A 17,290-nucleotide genomic window follows, 5' to 3' on the forward strand; every position below is an offset into this window, starting at 1 on the left:
CCCAGCCAGCCTTGCAGACCCCAGCGCGGGGCCTCTGCCTGTGCATGCGAGCGCCTGTGCGCCTTTGCACCCGGTGGCGTGTGGCAGTTTCCCCCGGGCTAAAACCCAGCCCTGCACACACACGCACAACCACCTGGGCCTGTGCATGCAATGTGTTGTGTGATCAGTGTCTGCAGCTGGGTCTTTCGGCCCAGTCTCCTCCTTCCTCCCCCCCTCTCCCTGGGCCTCCCCTCCCTGCGCTGGAGCTGGGGTGAGGGGGAGGCCTTCTTGGCGGGAGCCTTAGAGAGGAGGAGGAAAGGAAGGGGGAGAGGAAATTGCAGACATAGCTGAAGGCACTGTCTGAGGCCCATGGACCAGCGACCCCCCCCCCAGTCCAGGCTGGAGACCCCCACTCCCCCAGAGACTGGGTTCACGTAGAGGGCAGATCCAGGTGGGGAAAAGACCAGCACTGACTCCCATGGGGACAAGAAAGGGACTCCTGGGTGTCTGTGGCTGTTTAGTCTGTTATGTGAGCGTGTGTGGAGGTATTTTTGCCCTTATCTGTGTATTTATTTATGTGGTGATCCGCTTGAGTATTTTTGTGGGGGTGGGTATGTCTATGTACAAATAAATCTACAGCCACTAGTCAACAAACGTTGGGTGTGTGTCCCTCGCCCTTAGTATGGTCTGCATCTGTGGATTTAATCAACCTCACGCCAAAAATATTTTTTTAAAAGTTGTATCTATACTGAATATGTACAGACTCATTATTTCCTGAACAATACGGTATAACCGCTATTTGCATTGCATTGGGTATTATACATAGAGAGGATGTGAAGTATATGGGTGGATGTTCGTAGGTTACGTGCAAATACTGCGCCATTTTATGTCAGGGACTTCAGCATCCTCAGAATTTGGGATCCCCTGGGGTCCGGGAACCAGTACCCCCATGGATACTGAGGGACGCCTGTAGTGGAAATTTTGCAATAAACAGAACAGACACAAATCCCTGCCCTCATGGGGCTGGCGCTGAACTGGACAGACAATAGAAGATAGTGTCAGATACTGCTGAGCGCTCAGAGGGTGACAGGACAGGGCAAGGTGGTGGACCCCACCTGGCACGGCTCTCAGGGCTTCTGAGGTGAGAACTGAATGCTGAGGAGGAGGCAGACATGCCAGTCAGGATCTGGGGATGGTGTCGGGGCAGGGCCAAGGGCCAGGGCAAAGGGCCTGGGGTAGGGTGTGCTAGAGGTACTGCACTCCCAGGGGCACAAAGCCAGTGGGACGTGGGACGGTGTGCAGGTGCAGGGGAGTGGCCAGTGGCCATAAGGGGGCTCGCTGGCCCTGCACAGGAGCTTGGATTTTATTGTAAGTGTAGGGTGTAGCCCCTGGGGAGTTTTAAGTGTCATTGTCTTTGACGCACTTTGGAAGGATCTGGGTGGTGGCTCAGTGAAGGATGGGCCCCAGTGGGTAGGGCAGCAGCTGGGGAGCTGGGAGGGGGTCAAGTTCAGTGTTAATGCTGAAGGGAGTTCGCACTGGGTGTGCACGTGAGGGAAAGAGGAATTTAGGACGACTTGGTATGGGGCCTGGGCACAGGACGACGAAAGCCTTCCTGGTGGGGGAGTTGGTTTCATTTTCGGTTGGACACCCGACATTGAGGTGTCTCCTGGAGGCGGCGTCAGCCAGGAGAGATGGGAGCTGCAGGGGACACACCGGGCAAGGATGTGACGGGCAGCACTGAATCGAGCTGAGAGGTGAAGATGAGGCCAGAATGCGCCCACTGCCTTGGGCAATACTGCGGTACTGTCAGCGACCTGGTGGGTTGCTGGGGTTGTATGTCTAATTCTTCAAGGTATGGGTGTGACCGGCTGTCCTCCCAGTACAGTCGGGAGTGCGTTGACGTGTTTAATGCCTACCATCCACGTGAACATCGGTGTGCAGATGTGCTTTTGTGACCATGTGTGCCTCGGGGCCTCAGTTTGTGTTGCACATACCTGCGTCTCCGTGAGGGTCCGCGTGCATGCATCTCTGTGAGCGTGCCGCGCGTACCGGCCGTACAACTTTGGACATGTTTCTGTCAAGCTCTTTCCATGCATCCCTCTGCTTTGCAGATCTCTCGGTTTCTCCGCCTGCAGGCAAAGGTGTGTCTGTGTCTGGGTTAGTCTGTGACATGTGTTTGGTGTGGGTCAGGTGTGACTCAGCCCTGGGGAAGCAGGTGGCCATGCTGGAGCAGAGTGAGGACGGTGGCTGGTCCCTTCAGAGAGAGGGACATACAGTGCCCAGAGTGCTGCCTTCTCCAGGGGATGCCAGCCTGGGCCAGGTGGAGAAGTGGCAGCCTTGCCCTGGGGGGTTCCAAGGAGCTGAGGACTGCTCCTGGGGGCTTGGGGAAGGTGCCCGAAGCTTTTGGCCTATGTGGTCATCTTCACAGTCCACATGCCCTCTTGGCCACCTGACTCTGCTTTAGGCCTGCCTCCCCTGCCCAGCCACCTGCTTCTGTCTTTCTGCAGGTCTATCACCTGCCCGTCTGGCTCGAAGTCCACTTATCCACCTGCCTATCTCCTCCCTCCTCCTCCCTGCCTGCCCACCCCCTTGCCGGCCCCCTCTGCTCTCCTATCTGCCTGTGAGACCAGGGATTTGTCTCCTAGGAAGGCACAGAGAGTCCTCCTAGGATGAAACACGGGAAAGACAGGCCTTGAAGGGAGGTGGGGGGGGGGGCGGGGGGGGGCAGGGCAAGAAATTCAGAGCTTATGGGAGGGGCTCAAGGGAGCTGGCGCATTCTCGGTGCCGTGCAAAGCCCAAGTATGACTCTGTTCCCCTCCCCAGTGGCCAAGCTAGGAGCTGGCCCTGGCTGCTCTGCTGCTGGCACTGGGGCCTCACCTTCCCTCGGGGTCTGCATGGAGGAAAGAAGGGGACATACTCAGGGCCTCCTGAGGCATGCCCGGTCCTCTGAGTGGCTCCACACCCCCAGCACCCAGGACAGCTGCTGGATAGACGGTGCTGGTAAAAGTTTGCTCAGTGAATAATAGTAGTTATGGATATTAAATACCCGCCTGGTTCCTGGCACTCTGCATAAATGCTGTGTGCACTCTGACCCTTCAGATCGTCCCAATAACCTTGTGTAGTTTACAGCACGCCTCCCATTTGACAGGGGGAGGGTGAGGCTCAGGCCAGGCAGTGTGCACGTGCTCACGTGGGTGCAAGTGGTGGGGCCTGGATTTGACATGCAGAGTCCAACTCTCCGTGCTTTCCCCCGGGGCAGCTGCACCCCGTCGGACCCTGCGCTGCCTTTTCCTGATGCCTTCTGCTGCTTTCATGCTCCTGAAATGAAATTCATGGCTAATATACCAACCTTCACGTCTAATTAAAAAGTATGTAATTTTTTTTTTGTCCTATAATATATAAGAAAGAAGAGGTAATGACTTGTATTTGTGAAGTGGCCAATTGCCAGGAAGGCACCAGCTGTGTGTGCAGACCGATGCTAGAATGTGGTGGTGCCAATGTCTGAAATGATGAAGAACTCTTGGCAACGTTCTGAGCAAATAAAGTACAAGTTCCTGCCACTCTACACAGTAGTTGCATTCCTGGAAAATTGAACATATATTATAAATGTATAAATCCTTTGTGTGTGTGTAAAGTGGAGTTAGATTCTTGGCTCTGGCAATATAAACAAGCTTTTCCCTGGGCAACATAGTGAGACCCCGTCTCTACAAGGAAAAAAAAAAAAAAAAAAAAAAAGCCAGGTGTAATGGTGGCAACTGTAGTCGCAGATACTCAGGAGGCTGAGGCAGGAGGATGGCTCGAGCCCAGGAGTTTGAGTCTGCAATGAGCTACGATGACACCACTGCACTCGAGCCCCGGCAACAGAGAAGACCCTGTCTTAAAAGACAAAAAAACAAAACAAAAAATCTTTTTTCACGTATGTTGTGCGTGATGTAGAACCTGCCTCCTGTGTGGGTTGTCTGGAGTCCCTGGCCCCACCGTCTCAATGCCAGTCACTGTGATGACCAGCCCCCCGGCCCCCAGCGGACACAACAGAAAAGATTCCTGCCCTCATTCAAGGAGCTCCACATGTGCGTAGGGAAGGCAGCTATAATCCAGAATTGCATATATATGTCAGGCTGTGATAAGCGCAAGAAAGAAAAACAAGTAGAGTAAGGGGTTAGAGATCAGGTGGACAGGTGAGGGAAGGCCTCTCTGAGGAGGTGACATTTTGAGCAGAGACCTGTATGAAATGAGGGAGGGAGCCATGGAAATATGTAGGGGAAGAGCCTTCCAGAAAGGATAACCAGTGCAAAGGCCACGAGGTGGGAGCATGTGTGGCTCGTTCAGGCCAAGGAGGCCTGTGTGTTGGGAACAGATGGGTGAGGGGTGAGGGCTGAGGGGCCGAGCAGTCAGGGAGGTAGCCAGGTGTAGGGCCTCTTGGTGTAGGCGCGGATTTTGTCCTGCATGGGATGGAAGCCATCAATCAGAAGGTTCTGAGTGAGAGAGGGACACAATTGGAGTTTTAAAAGGCTCACTATGGCTGCCAAGTGGCGCTTGGACTGTCACCTGGGAAGCGTGGGAGGAGGGAGACCGGGAGGTGAGAGGTGGGGGCTTAGGGTGCTTGCAGCGGAGCTGCCAGGTGCTCAGATTCTGCCTGTGTTCTGAAGGCAGGGCCGGCTGAGCAGCGGGAGATGGGACGTGGGGTGTGGGAGAGGGAGAGCGACAGAGAGAAAGTCGAGGCTACCTTGGCTTTGGAGCCTGAAAGACTCAGCCACCAAGACTCCCTTTCCCACTTCCTTTCCCACTTCGGATGGCTTGACAGCCCTGGTCCCGCTTCTCTCTGAAACTGCGCTCCCTGATGACACTGGGGACTGTGGGGTGGCCAGCAGTAATGGAAACTTCTCAGTTATTTTGTCTGCCCTTCCAGGAGCATAGGAGGCTGTTGGTCTCACCTGTCACATCCATCTTTCTGGTACTGTCCCTTCCTCTGCATCCAGGGCTCACAATAAAAACTTGTGAGGAGCAATCTGAAAAGTTGAGGTCAATAAACCAAACAGTTCTGCAGTGTCCGCGCGTGCCAGGCCCAGTTCTGGGTGCGGAGGAGACGAGAGTGAGCAAGACGAAGTCCTGGCCTCCATGGAACTTGCTATCTTGTGTACCGAGTGTCAGCATGACATGTGTAGGTGCCCGGGAAATATCTGTGCACTGAACAGGGGCCAAACTGGTGGAGGGACAGGAGTGAGGCTGAAAATGGTGACCCCAGAGCCAGAGAGTGGCGATGGTGGGCTGGGTACAAGGGCACCTTCCCGCAGGGCAGCCAGGACAGATAAGGTAGGAGCCAAATGCACTTGGCTGCCGGGGCAGGTGAGCTGTGGAGTGAAGGTGGGGACGAGGGGCCTGGGCTTGTGCCTTCTCACGTCTTGGAGAGGTGCCGCCCCCTCTTGCTGTGTAGACCCATGGCTGGGAAGGGGCTTTGCCTGGTGGATTTCTGCTCCCTTTGTGACTGGGCCTGGGCGGGCTCCTCCACACAGAAGTGGGCTGCAAGGGCGCCGTGGCTGCTGGGGAGGGGCCGGCCTACGTCTAGCTTCCTTGCCAGGGTGAAGTGCAATCTGCAAAGTCTAAATTTAGGCAAAGGAAGGAAGGAAAGAAGAAAGGAAGGAAGGAACCCCTCGGCTCCCTACAGAGGGACAGGGAGGGGGGTGGTACAGGAAAAGGCCTGGCCTGGCCACCCCAGGTGCCCTGGACAGACATGTGGGCGTGGGCACATGGGCAGCCTCTGTCTGGCCAAGCTCCCCCACCCCAGATGGTCTGGCAGAGAGAGGATCGAGAATCTTCCAGCAGCGGCTCTGGGACCCCTGTTGCCTGCACAGGCCAGGGGCCGGGCCAAGCCAAGCAGGGAGCTCCCACTGGTGGTTCTGGGTCCCCTCCCCCGACTCAAGACAGTGGTGCCGGGTGTGCCACCTGCTGGCTGCGGGTGTGCCACCTGCTGGCTGCGGGGGCACAGAGCCGGTTTGTGCTGCCGGAATGGAGTTAGGAACCATGCACTGCCCAGCTGGGACAGGAGGGAGAAGGGCTGGGTCGGGGCCAGAGAGACGGAGACAAGAACGGCAGGCGACACAGGCCACAGCGGCTCCAGATCAGGAAGTTTATTGCTGACATGCAGGAAGAGTCCCCCATGTAGTACAAAAATATGTCTTTATACAAACTTTTTTGTGATTTTTCTGTTTTGTTTCTTTACAATAGGACTTCTCTCAGTGTGTGACACCCAGTGAGGGCGGACCTATCCTCCTCTCATTCGCTTCCCCAGAGACGTGATCAGACCCGCGGGCGACCTGGGAAGGGGCCAGTCTGTCCGACAGGGCTTTGCGGACCTGGAGGATATTGCTTTGCAGAGGAGGAGACCACACATGGAAAGCAGGCCCGGAGGGTCTGGCGGGGGCTCTGCTGACACGGGCCCTGGCCGCCTGAGACCCTCACAGGACAGTCGGGGGCTGGGAGCCCTAGGCTGGACTGCATCTCTGCTCCCTTAGGAGACTTTCCTTTATGAAATAAATATAGAAAAGAGGGCGTCCCCCACCCCGCAGCACAGTGCCCTGGCTCTCAGCGGCCAGACGGCTGAGACAGGCGCAGAGCTTGGTGCTCAGGGGCCGTAAGTGCTGGGCTCAGGTGGGCTCACACAGACCCACTGAGGCAGAGGCATGAGGCGCCCAAGTGCTGGATGGGGACATGGGGAGGAAGGGGCGTGGGCAGCCCTGCTACTGCTGGCAAGAGGTGGCCCCATTTTTTCCAGATGGGGAAACTGAGGCACAAGGAAGTTTGGGAACTTGCCCAAGGTCACTCACAGTGAGTCAGCTTTTTTGGGGGAGGAGGGCAGCTCACACTCTGGGAACATGGCCGCCTTCCCACTGGGGAACAAGGACAGGCAGGAAGGGCCTGAGGGCCCAGGGGCTGCCTGGAGGGACTCTCAGCCTCTCTGAGGGCTCTGGGGGTAGCCCTCTGGGGGAGGGTCTTTGCTTGGCATTAAGCAGGGCCAAGTCCGGTGAGGGGGCGGGGAGGGCGTTCTGGAGAGAACAGCGTTTCTGGCAAGACGGGCATCCACTTCAGAATCTCGGCTCAATAAGGACAGCAGGGCTGTTCTCGTGCCAGGCGGGGCAGGGTGCCCCACCCGCCGTGAGGGACCCCGGCCAGGGTCTGCTGGGAGCGACACCATGTCTACGATGAGGCAGGGGCACAGGGGAGATGCCCCGCCAGCCTCTGAACACGGCATGGGGTCGCGGAGCTGCGGGCAGGGCCACGGCCAGGCCCACCGCCCTCCCCAGCCGACCCCCAGGCCCCTTCACATTGCGAGTCCACGTGACCTCGTCACCTCGGTACCACAGTGAAGGATGGAGGAGGAAACGGTTAATGCATGTGTGTGCAGCACCTCAGAGAAGCTACCGAGACAGGAGCAAGAGCCAGGTGGAGAAAGGCCTCCCCCCAGCGGAAACAGAGGGGCCGGGCGCTGAAAGTGGAGGGGGCGGCCGGAGGCCCCTCCATGCCCGGGGGGTGAGGAGGGAGCCCACGGTGGGCTGTGGACTCCCTGCCGTCCAGCCAGGCTGGGGACAGGGAGTGGCCATAGGCCAAGCCACCTAGAGATGGGAGAGGGTTACAGTAAAAAAATAAATATATTTGAATTCGGCTTAAGATGAGGTGAAGATTTTCCAAAGCTTGGACCGAGGGGCCGGGGGCCAGAAGTGGGGGAAGGAAACAGGCTGGGCAGGGCCCGGGGTGCTCAGGTGGGGCCAGCAGCGAGCGGCACTCTCAGCTTATTTGGACTGTGGGGTCAGGTGGGCGCCGGCTGGGCCGGGGCCGGGGTGGGCTCCCTCCTCCTCCCTCTCACTCAGTGCAGAGACAGCCTGGTTAAAGAGACAGAGGTAGATTAAAACGTCATGATTAAAAGCAGATTAGTTATCTAGGCTTCTCAGATTAAAAAACCCCAAACAATCAAGCAATCATCCCAAAAGGTAGCTTCCTGGTACCTCTGCTGACCCCACGTGTGACCTGGGCTGTCCCCGTCCCTGCCCCGTTCCCACTGCAGCCGGGAGAGTCCAGCACTACAGGGCCCAGCCCTGACAGCCAGGCCTTTGGCTGGGGCTGGAAGAGGTGGCGGTGGTACTGGTGCCTCTGGCTGAGGCTGCTATTTCCGCAGGTAGCGCTGGGCCAGGATGGCTGTGTCCAAGGAGGTCATGGGCTGTGCGTCATGGCCCAGCCGTCGCACGGGCGGCACGCTGCCGAACTGCCGCTTGGGCACCCAGCTCCGGGCCTCGTGGATGGAGCTCTTCTCCTCCGCCAGCAGCAGCTGCTGCCGCATGTAGTTCTCAAACTCGTACTGGGAGCACTCCTCTGTCACCTTTGCCTTTGAGGCCGAGAGGGAGGGGACAAGACAGAGACAAACCAAGATAAAGATGGGGCACGGCAGGCAGAGACGGAGGGGCAGTGAGAGCTGGCAGCGCAGCTCCGGAGGCCTCCCCTCCCAGGCGCAAGACCCTCCGCCCCATCGCGCTGGGTAGCTGAGTGTATGGGTCCCGAGGCCACCCAGACTCGCCTTGGTGGCCGCCTGGGTGTCAGTGCAGCTGGCTCCAGTCCGAGATCTGACCTGGATCCCTCTTCCTAACTCACTGACCTTGGGGGAGTTAACACTGCCTCGGAAGCCTCAGCTTCCCCACCCCTCGCAAAGGTCCTGCTGGGCCCTGCGGAGGCCGATGCACGTCCAGTGAGAGCAGGGCACCCCCCTGGGCGCTCGGGCACCTGTAGCCGGACGCACCGGCCCCACGCCGAGCCCCCTGGCGAGGTCCCTGCGCTAACCATTGGAGAGGGAAGCAGGGCTTTGAAATCAGAGCTGGTTTCAAGGCTCAGCTCCACTACTCCAAGCTGTGTGACCTTGGGAAAATCATTTTACCTCGCAGAACCTCAGTTTCCTCTTTCGTAAAATGAGGGTAAGAACACAGGCCACAAACGCCCGCTGTGAGGCCTGCATGGCTGCACTGCGGACAGACACTCAGGGCACGGTAGTGATCGTTATTTTAGTTGCTGCACAGCTCGGGAAGGACGGGAGCAAGAGGGGGCAGGGACTGGAACTCTCTTTCCTCACGGACCAGGAGCCTCTGCTGCGGTCCCAGGCACAGCCCCGCCTGCTGCGACCTGCCCACCACTTGCTGTGGGCTCCAAGCTGGGCCAGGGAGGGAAGGTCCTTCCAATATCCCAGGGCCAGCCGAGCCCTGCCCTCCAGGGGGCACCCTAAGATCACCCACCAGCTGCTGCCTTGCTCCCAGGTCTCTGCCCCGCCCCCAGCCCAGCACTTTCTCCAGTGCACGAAATGGGGAGGAGAGAAAACAGGTAGAAATGAATCATCTGAAAAATGAAAAGCAGGAAGGGTGAGAGACAACCAGTGAGTCAGAGGGGCAGAGAAATGTGACTTGGGTGGGGGGAGGAAGCTAAGAGGGCCAGACCGGCCGCCTAGGCGCTGGCTCCACATGGGCTGCCCCACAGGCCTCCCCCGGGCCACGGGATCTCCGGCTGCACCAGACCCCAGGCAGGCCCCTGGCAGCCCGGGCTGAGGGAGAAGGCCGAGCAAGCCCTGTGGCCTGCGGGGAGCTGGCACCTTTGCCCCTGCCCTGCATGCCCCCAACTCACCTCCTGGGAGCTGTCTGCATTGCTCATTTGGTCATCGATGTCAGGAACCACTTGCAAAGGCCCGCTCAGAGACGACAGGGACTGCCTGCAGGGGAGGCAGACACGTCAGGCTGGCTCCAGGCAGCCCCAGAGCGGCCAGGTCACCACTGGTCCCAGAGGTGGCTGGAGTCAGACAGGCCTGGGGTGGGTTCCTGACCGGACTGACTCTTTCTCGGAGCTTTAGTTTTCATCCAATAAAGGGGGCCACAGTCTCCCTCGAAGGTGGTGGTGAGAACTAGGGAGGCAGTGCCCGTGCCCTCGCTGCTGTGGACCGGTACATACACAGGAGGTGCTGGGCCCTGACCGCCGCCTGCTCCCTCCTGCTCTTGCCAGAGGGGAGTCTGGAACTCCGACTGTGCTGGCTGAGAAACAGGCTGAGCGGAGGTTGCTTTTCCGGGCAGGATGGGCAGAGCACCTGAGACCCAAGCATTGTGCCCAGCCCTGCGTGTCTCCTTACCACGATGCAATGATGGCGCTGAGGGCCTCCAGGACGGCGGCGGCGGCCAGGCGCTGCTGGGGGTCGAGGACCAGCAGTTTCCGGATGAGACACACGGTGTTCTCAGAAACCCGCCCATCCCTGACACAGGGAGAGAAGGCTCAGCAGGCGGGTGGTGCTGGGTCACGTGCTGCTTCCCCTCCTCTCCCCTTCCCTTCCCTCCTCCTGGCCCAGGGAGGCGGACTCACTCTGGGATGGTGTACTCGGCGGCCTTGATCTTGCGGAAGAGCTCCTGTGGGATGCTGTCGTAGAAGGGGAACTGGCCGTAGAGCATGGTGAAGAGCACCACGCCCAGGGCCCACATGTCGCTCGGCTTGCCACGGTAAGGCCGTCCTGGGGGCAGACACACACCACACTCAGCCTGCAGGCCCGCAGCTCCACCCGACCACTCCTCCTGCCACCCCCCAGTGTGCCCACTGGGACAGTCAGACCAGCTTGTGCATGTGCTTGTCCCTTCCCTGCTCCTCAGGAGACCCGGCTCCGGCTCTGGCTCCGCAGGACCAGGACGATGCCCCACCTCGGCAATCAGGCTGGGGCCACCCACCTGCTCAGGGCACCTGCCCTGCTCGGCTGTACCCTCTGTCCCGCCACACTGGGAGCCCCTGGGAGCCAAGCCCGGGTGTTTGTGGAGGCATAACCGGCTCCGCACGAGCCAGCCACTCCCACCCCCAATCACCAGCCCACTCCCGCCCACCTGTTTCCTTCACAGCACTGATCACAAGCTGCGAGGGGCCCTTTGTCTGTTTGTGACTCCTGTCTCCCCACTAGAAGGTAAGTTCTCACGCAGGCACCTTCCTGCTGCGATCACTGCTGAGCCCCCGTGCCTAGCACGGACCTGGCTATTTTGTTAAATGAATGAAGGAATGAACCTCTCTGTGCTACAGTTCCTTTATCTGTGAAATGGAAGGGAGAGGACGTTTAACTGAGTACCCCCTTTGTGACAACACTGGAAGAAATGCATGTATTTCACTAACTGTCCTCTACGACACTGAGGCCCAGGGATGTTCTTTGTCCAAGGCCACAGCTGGAAGTGGACCCATGTCTGACTGTACAAACCTCCTGCCCTCCTGTGTCCAGGGCAGCCCGTCCATCCACCCATCAGCCATAGAGCACCTCCCACGTGCCAACCACTGCCTCTCCCACTCCCTCAGACAAAAAATATGAGGACCACTGAAGTCTTCCAAAGGCCCTGCCCTGGTCTAGTCCCTGGGACACACCCTCTCTGGGACACCAATAGGATGCAGCAGCCCAGATCCCTGAACACAACTCTATTCTCTGTGGGCGTGGAAGAGATGCTGGGCACCTTAGTGTCATCTCTCTGGGTGCCAGACAGCGCCTAGGCAACTAAGATCCCTTCTCTGGGTCCCTGTGTAGTGGGCTGTTCAGGCCGCAAAGGCTCCTGGGTAGCCGAGCATGCCTTTGGGGCAGGGGAACTGGTTCTGACTATCTCCCTGGGCACACTGGAGTCAGGCGGCTTAATGAGCTGAGTGTGTGCAAAACTCCCAGGCCTGGGGACTGGCACCACCATCCTCTGCACATGGTAGCCCTGGGAGAGGCCTGGCTCTCCAGGAGAAGCCACAGCTTGGGGGAGGCCTCCAAAGGGGCTGCAAGTGCTTGCGCAAGTCACAGCAGCCTGCTCCCCAGGGGGATGTGAGACGACCGGGAAAGAGACCGGTTCTGCACACACGTGTGTGGTGGGGATGACAGACCCTGGAGACAACCCCAAATCCTCCATGTCGGAGGGAAGGAAGCTGGCGCAAGCCCCTGGTGCCCTAAGGGATTGGGACCAGAGAGACCCTGATTTGGCAAAGGACAAGGGGGAAAGGGAAAGAAACAGAGTGAAACCATTAGGAGCACGAGCCTTAGCGGAAGGAGCCCTGCAATGGCGCCTCGGTTTTCTGGCTATGACTTTGGACAAGAGATGCCACCTCTCTGAACCTCAGTTTTCTCATCTGTAAAAAAAGAACTTAGGATATTTACCTTGCAGGGTAGCTGTGCGGTTTTAAACAGATAATGCACGTCATGTGCTCAGCACAGTGCCCGGTCCTCAGAAATAGTCAGTAACTTTATAATTTCCTTATTCATTTGTGTATCATCTGTCTCATCTCCACTGGAAAGCCAGCTCCATGAAGGCAGTGATGTCGGTCTGCTTTGTTCCAGGCATCCAAAGTGCCTGGGGCGAAACCTTGAACCTGGCAGACCCTCAGCACATACCAGTAGAATGAATGAATGAACAATGGAGTGATGGCTTTGTTGTTGGTGTTTTTTTTTTTTTTTTTTTTTTTTTTGAGACAGAGTCTCACTCCGTCACTGTGGCTAGAGTGCCATAGCATTAGCCTAGCTAACAGCAACCTCAAACTCCTGGGCTCAAGCAATCCGATTGCCTCAGCCTCCCAAGTAGCTGGGACTACAGGCATGCGCCACCATGCCCGGCTTTTTTTAATATATATTTTTAGTTGTCCAGCTAATTTCTTTCTATGTTTTTAGTAGAGATGGGGTCTCGCTCTTGCTCAGGCTGGTCTGGAACTCCTGAGTTCAAAGGATCTGCCCACCTCGGCCCCCCGGAGTGCTAGGATTACAGGCGTGAGCCACCATGCCCGGCTAATTTTTCTATATACATTTTTAGCTGCCCATATAATTTCTTTCTAGTTTTAGTAGAGACTAGGGTCTCGCTCTTGCTCAGGCTGGTTTTGAACTCCTGAGCTCAAACAATCCGCCCGCTTCGGCCTCCTGGAGTGCTAGGATTACAGGCGTGGGCCACCTCGCCCAGCCTGGAGTGATGGCTTTGAGATGCAGACCTCATTGTGGCACACGGCCGAGAAATGTTCAATGGCTCCTGTCACATGTGAAGTAAGGGATGATGTTTCTCAGCAGGGCCCACATCAGGCCTCGTGTGGCCTGGCCCCTGCCTACCTCTCTGGCCTCCCCTTGAACCACACTCACTTTCTGAACACACTGCAGTTCCCCAGCATGCTGTGCTACCCCTGGGACCCTCAGCTTCCCCTCAGTCACACATACCCAGGAATTCCCAGCTCTCCTTAAGCTCTCAGCTGTCACCTCCTCGGCTAAGTCCTTCCAAGCACCCTTCATACGCTCTCACAGAAATCATGTCCTTTCCTTCCCAGCACTAGTCTCAGAGAGTCACTGAACACGTGTTAGTGTGACCTATGTCCTCCTCCATTAGACTAAACACTTCGTAGGGGAAGGGACAGTACTGGTTTGGGCCACCAGCGAAGCCCCAGCTCCCCGCCCAGGGCCTGCCCACAGACATGGTTTGTTGAACGGATGAACTGCCTGGCGCACGCACCGCTGAGCACGTCGGGACTGATGTAGGCGGGGCTGCCCCTCTGGTCCTTCAGCAGGTCGCCCTCGCTCACCAGATGCTTCCCGAGGCAGAAGTTGGTGATGGTTATCCGATGCGTCCTGAGGGCGGGAGGCAGAGAGTGCACAAGCCTCGGTGACCACAGCAATGGACACCAGATGCACAGGCAGGGCATCCCCTGCTGGGACAAGGACGACCCCAACTCTGAATGAGTGGAGCCAGGTTTCTCACCAGAGGGTGAAGCAGCTGCCCCCACCCAGGGGGCAGAGGAACCGGGCCCACATCCTTTCCTGGCCACCTGCCGACCTGTCCCAGCAGGGATCTGCATCACTCCCAATCACCTGAGTGTCGCAGGGGGAACCTGTCGCCCTGGCTGAGTCTTAGCGGGTACAGCTTAGGGCTTAGAACAATATTCAAAGATTTCCCACAACAGCCTCACATAATGTTCTAGATTGGGAGTAACCCCGAGATGTAGTTCAATTCCCCCACTCACACATGTGGAAAAGCAAGTCCAACAGAGGACAGTGGCTTTAAAGCACTCCCACCCCACACTGTGAGGTGACCAGAGGGCAGGCCCCAAGCCTCCTGTCAACTCACTGTCTCAGTCCCACGATCACTGCAGAGGAGGAAACAGAACAGCTAAGTGCATCTCTCTGGGGGGGATCCAGCTCACCAGGGCCTGTGGGGGCGGCGCTGGGCCTCACTGGGGGACCCCGGTCCTGCGGGGTGCAGTTTGCACACGCCCTGGGGGAACGTGGAAGCCGGCCCTCCACTGCATGCTCCAGACGGAGACAGGGCCCAGGCTGATGGCACAGCCCATCCTCTCTGGGGACCCTGGGTCTCTGCAAGGAGCCCATGCCCCTGCCCTTGCTGCCAATCAGGCAGCACCGGGGTGGAGAGGAGGGAGCCTGAGTCATCCCAGCACTTCCCTCCAGCCTGACAGTCCCCAGAGGCTGCCAGGGGTGGGAGGGGAGGATGGTAGCACAGTTGTCACAGCCTGAGAGCAACAGCACACCCAAACTTAGTCACCCTCTGTCTTTCCAAAACCCCACGACAGGCCACAGCTTGCCCGGGAGACCGTGGCATTGGAAGGATGGCCTGGGATCTCTCCTGGGCAGTTCCGGGACAGCATTACCTCCCGCCAGCAAGCGGAACCAGTGACAGCACAAGACCCCTTGCTCTTATGAATGAACGGAACCTTAGCCATCCTCCCCTTTACGGCAGGGACACACGCGTCCGTCCACGCAGGCCAGCAGCCCGAGACCAGGCAGCTGCAGGGCCACGTGTGCCGGGGTCTCCAGTCTGCCTTCCTACTGCACGTGATGTGGTGCCGACGGCTCACTGGGGAGAGGTGTGCGCTGCACACGCTTCCTCAGTTTCTGTTCAGGAAAGAAATTCCGTGAGGCAGCAAAGTGGGGCGTGGGGTGTCCCGGCACTAGTCAACTGGCCCTTCTCTAAATGGGGCGCCGGGGTCAGCTTGTTCAGGGAACAGCACACTTGTCCACTGAGGACCAGGAAGGTGAAGGCTGGAGGGAAGATGACCCAGGAAGAAGACACGGTCCTTGTGGAGGCCAGGAGGCGGCAGAGCGTCACCTATTTCTAGGAACTGAGAAGAGGATGGTGAGAGCAGAGCGAGGGTGAGGAAGGTGAGGTGACGGTGAAGATGTGCTTCCCTCGTGTCCGGGGCACTTCACAGGCACTCACTTACTCCGTACGACCATCCTCTGAAGGAGCAATCATTATTACCCTCATTTTATAGGATGGGAAACTGAGGCACAGAGAGTTTAAGTCACACAACCAAGAAGCAGCTGAGCAGTAGTCTGGCCCCAGAGCCTGTGCTCTTGACCTCTGCTCCTCTGCCGGGGCGAGGGCTTCCGGCAGCTGGTGCTTGAGCACAGGTAACGAACAAGACAGACCTGCATCGGGTGGCTTTGGCCAATCATCAGCTTGGGCAGAGGATGTGACCTCTCTAACCTCCGTCCCCTCACCTGAGGAATCCACCGCAGGTTCCCAGGTGTGGGGGAAGCTCCGGAGCAGAGCCTGGCACAGCAAAGGCCCAACAGAGCACCGGCTACACTAACCAGTCAGATGAGAAAGGCCCCCAGCCTCGCCACACCCCAGTGGCGTTTGGGGTGGGCTCTGAGAGTCCTGCTGTGAGCACTGGGGAGGACAGATCCCTGGGGGGCGCTGAAGGAGGAAGACAGGAGCTGAGCTCCCTACCTAGAGACACAGGCTCAACAAGCTGTCTTCGCGACTTCTGGATGCAGGACCCACCCCTACCTGCACCAGAGCCTCCTGGCACGTCTGCCATGCAGTTCTCAGGCCAAGGCCCAGAGGGACAACATCAGCAGTGCTGGGCAGCGCAGCCGGCTGCAGGCCCTGGATTTTGAGGTCCACTGTGCCAGAGGACATACTTCCCATTCCCTGGGAGAGGCGGCAGCAGGGGTCTGGTCTTCACTGGCTCTCTCTGGGCTCTGGGCCCAAGGCCCCCAAGACGCCACTTACGCTGGGGCTGGGATCCCCGAGAAGGGCAGTCCACTCCAGAGCGGAGCGCACTGTGAGCCGGTGAGGCCACAAGGCCAGCCTGCCATCTCAGGGTTCCTTGGGCAAGGCTGGACAGACAGAGCTCTGGGCAGGTGGCCTGCTCCCTTCTTCCTCCATCCAGAAAAGCTCTGGGGCTACCACTGGGGTCCCTTGCAAAAGCTCAGCAGGAAGCAGCTCCAGAGCACATGGTTCCTCTGCCTCAGGGGTCAGGAGCGACACTACCTGGCTGGGGCAGGCACTGGCCTAACAGATGCTGAGCAGCTGGCCCCGGGGCCAGCTGAGGCCACATTGCCATCCTGCACACAGACGTAGGGAGCCCACTGCAGTCACATGAATGACACAACGTGATGAGGAGCTGGTTGGTTCTCAACACTTTGCAAACACCTGCAGGCTGGACGCTACCTGGGGTTCTCCATCAGGAGCAGCAGGCAGAGACGGGGCATTTGGCCCAAGCCAGGCCCCGACGCCCCAGGAGGCCCCTCGGCATACGCTTCTGCATGCTTTGGGGAGGTCCCGGGCTGGCAGGTGGGGGAGGCTCCACTTGCTTTGCAAGAACCAAGCAACCTGGGGCGCTTGGGCGATACTGAGAGCTCTGGAGTCCACCCTTGGATGCCACTTTTGTCCCCACTGGAGACCCCCTTTGTCATCATCCTTGTCATCATCAGCAGATAGCAATAAAAGCTGATGCTCACTGAGCACTTAGTGCAGGCCTGAGTGAGCTGTTTCCATTCACTGTTCACGACAGCCTATGAGAGAGACTTTCTCACTGCCCTGTTTCAGATGAAGCAGTGAGGGGACTTGCCCAAGGCCACATGGCTAGCAGACAGGGGAGCAGGATCCAAACCCAGGTCTGTCGGGCCCTGGAGTCTGCGCTCAGGACTGACAGCTGCCGGGTACCCGGATGTGTCTCTGGGCGATGCTCTAGCCCCTGACGGACTGTTCCTTCGATTCCATCGAAGCTGACTCATCCCTTGTCTCGTACTTCAGACCCGGCCCTGACCTAGAACACCGCAGACTCCCCTCTGTGAGAGGCGTGGGGCAGGACAGCTTTGGGCTCTGATTCTTTCTAGGAAGTTCACAATGTTGACAAAAGCAAGTACCCAGGAGAGGACCCTTCACCACACCTGGGGGGAGGGGTGGGCAGGCCTCCTTAAGCGGGGGCCAGTGAGGAAGAGGCCAGAGTGACTGTCTACACAGCTGGCTGGGTGGAAAAGCTGGAGCGTGGCAGGCGGGAAGCTGCACAGGGACCTCAGGCT

The 17,290-nt window shown here is 58.3% G+C and overlaps 1 protein-coding gene across 2 annotated transcripts in view; it reads right to left on the reverse strand.

Moving 5' to 3' along the window:
* Positions 1 to 6,092: 6,092 nt before the first annotated feature.
* STK40 (serine/threonine kinase 40) overlaps positions 6,093 to 17,290 on the reverse strand; it is a 42,932-nt gene continuing 31,734 nt past the window's right edge. For both annotated transcript variants that reach the window (XM_069479767.1, XM_069479766.1), the window contains exons 7-11: positions 13,476 to 13,591; positions 10,357 to 10,501; positions 10,130 to 10,249; positions 9,634 to 9,718; positions 6,093 to 8,356 (exon numbers count right to left, since the gene is read on the reverse strand). In XM_069479767.1, the coding sequence (XP_069335868.1) occupies positions 8,138 to 8,356; positions 9,634 to 9,718; positions 10,130 to 10,249; positions 10,357 to 10,501; positions 13,476 to 13,591 (685 nt within the window). In that variant the 3' untranslated portion in view covers positions 6,093 to 8,137. The remainder of the gene's footprint in view (positions 8,357 to 9,633; positions 9,719 to 10,129; positions 10,250 to 10,356; positions 10,502 to 13,475; positions 13,592 to 17,290) is intronic.

The sequence above is a fragment of the Eulemur rufifrons genome, chromosome 8 (genome assembly GCF_041146395.1).
Source record: "Eulemur rufifrons isolate Redbay chromosome 8, OSU_ERuf_1, whole genome shotgun sequence".
Classification (NCBI taxonomy): Eukaryota; Metazoa; Chordata; class Mammalia; order Primates; family Lemuridae; genus Eulemur; species Eulemur rufifrons.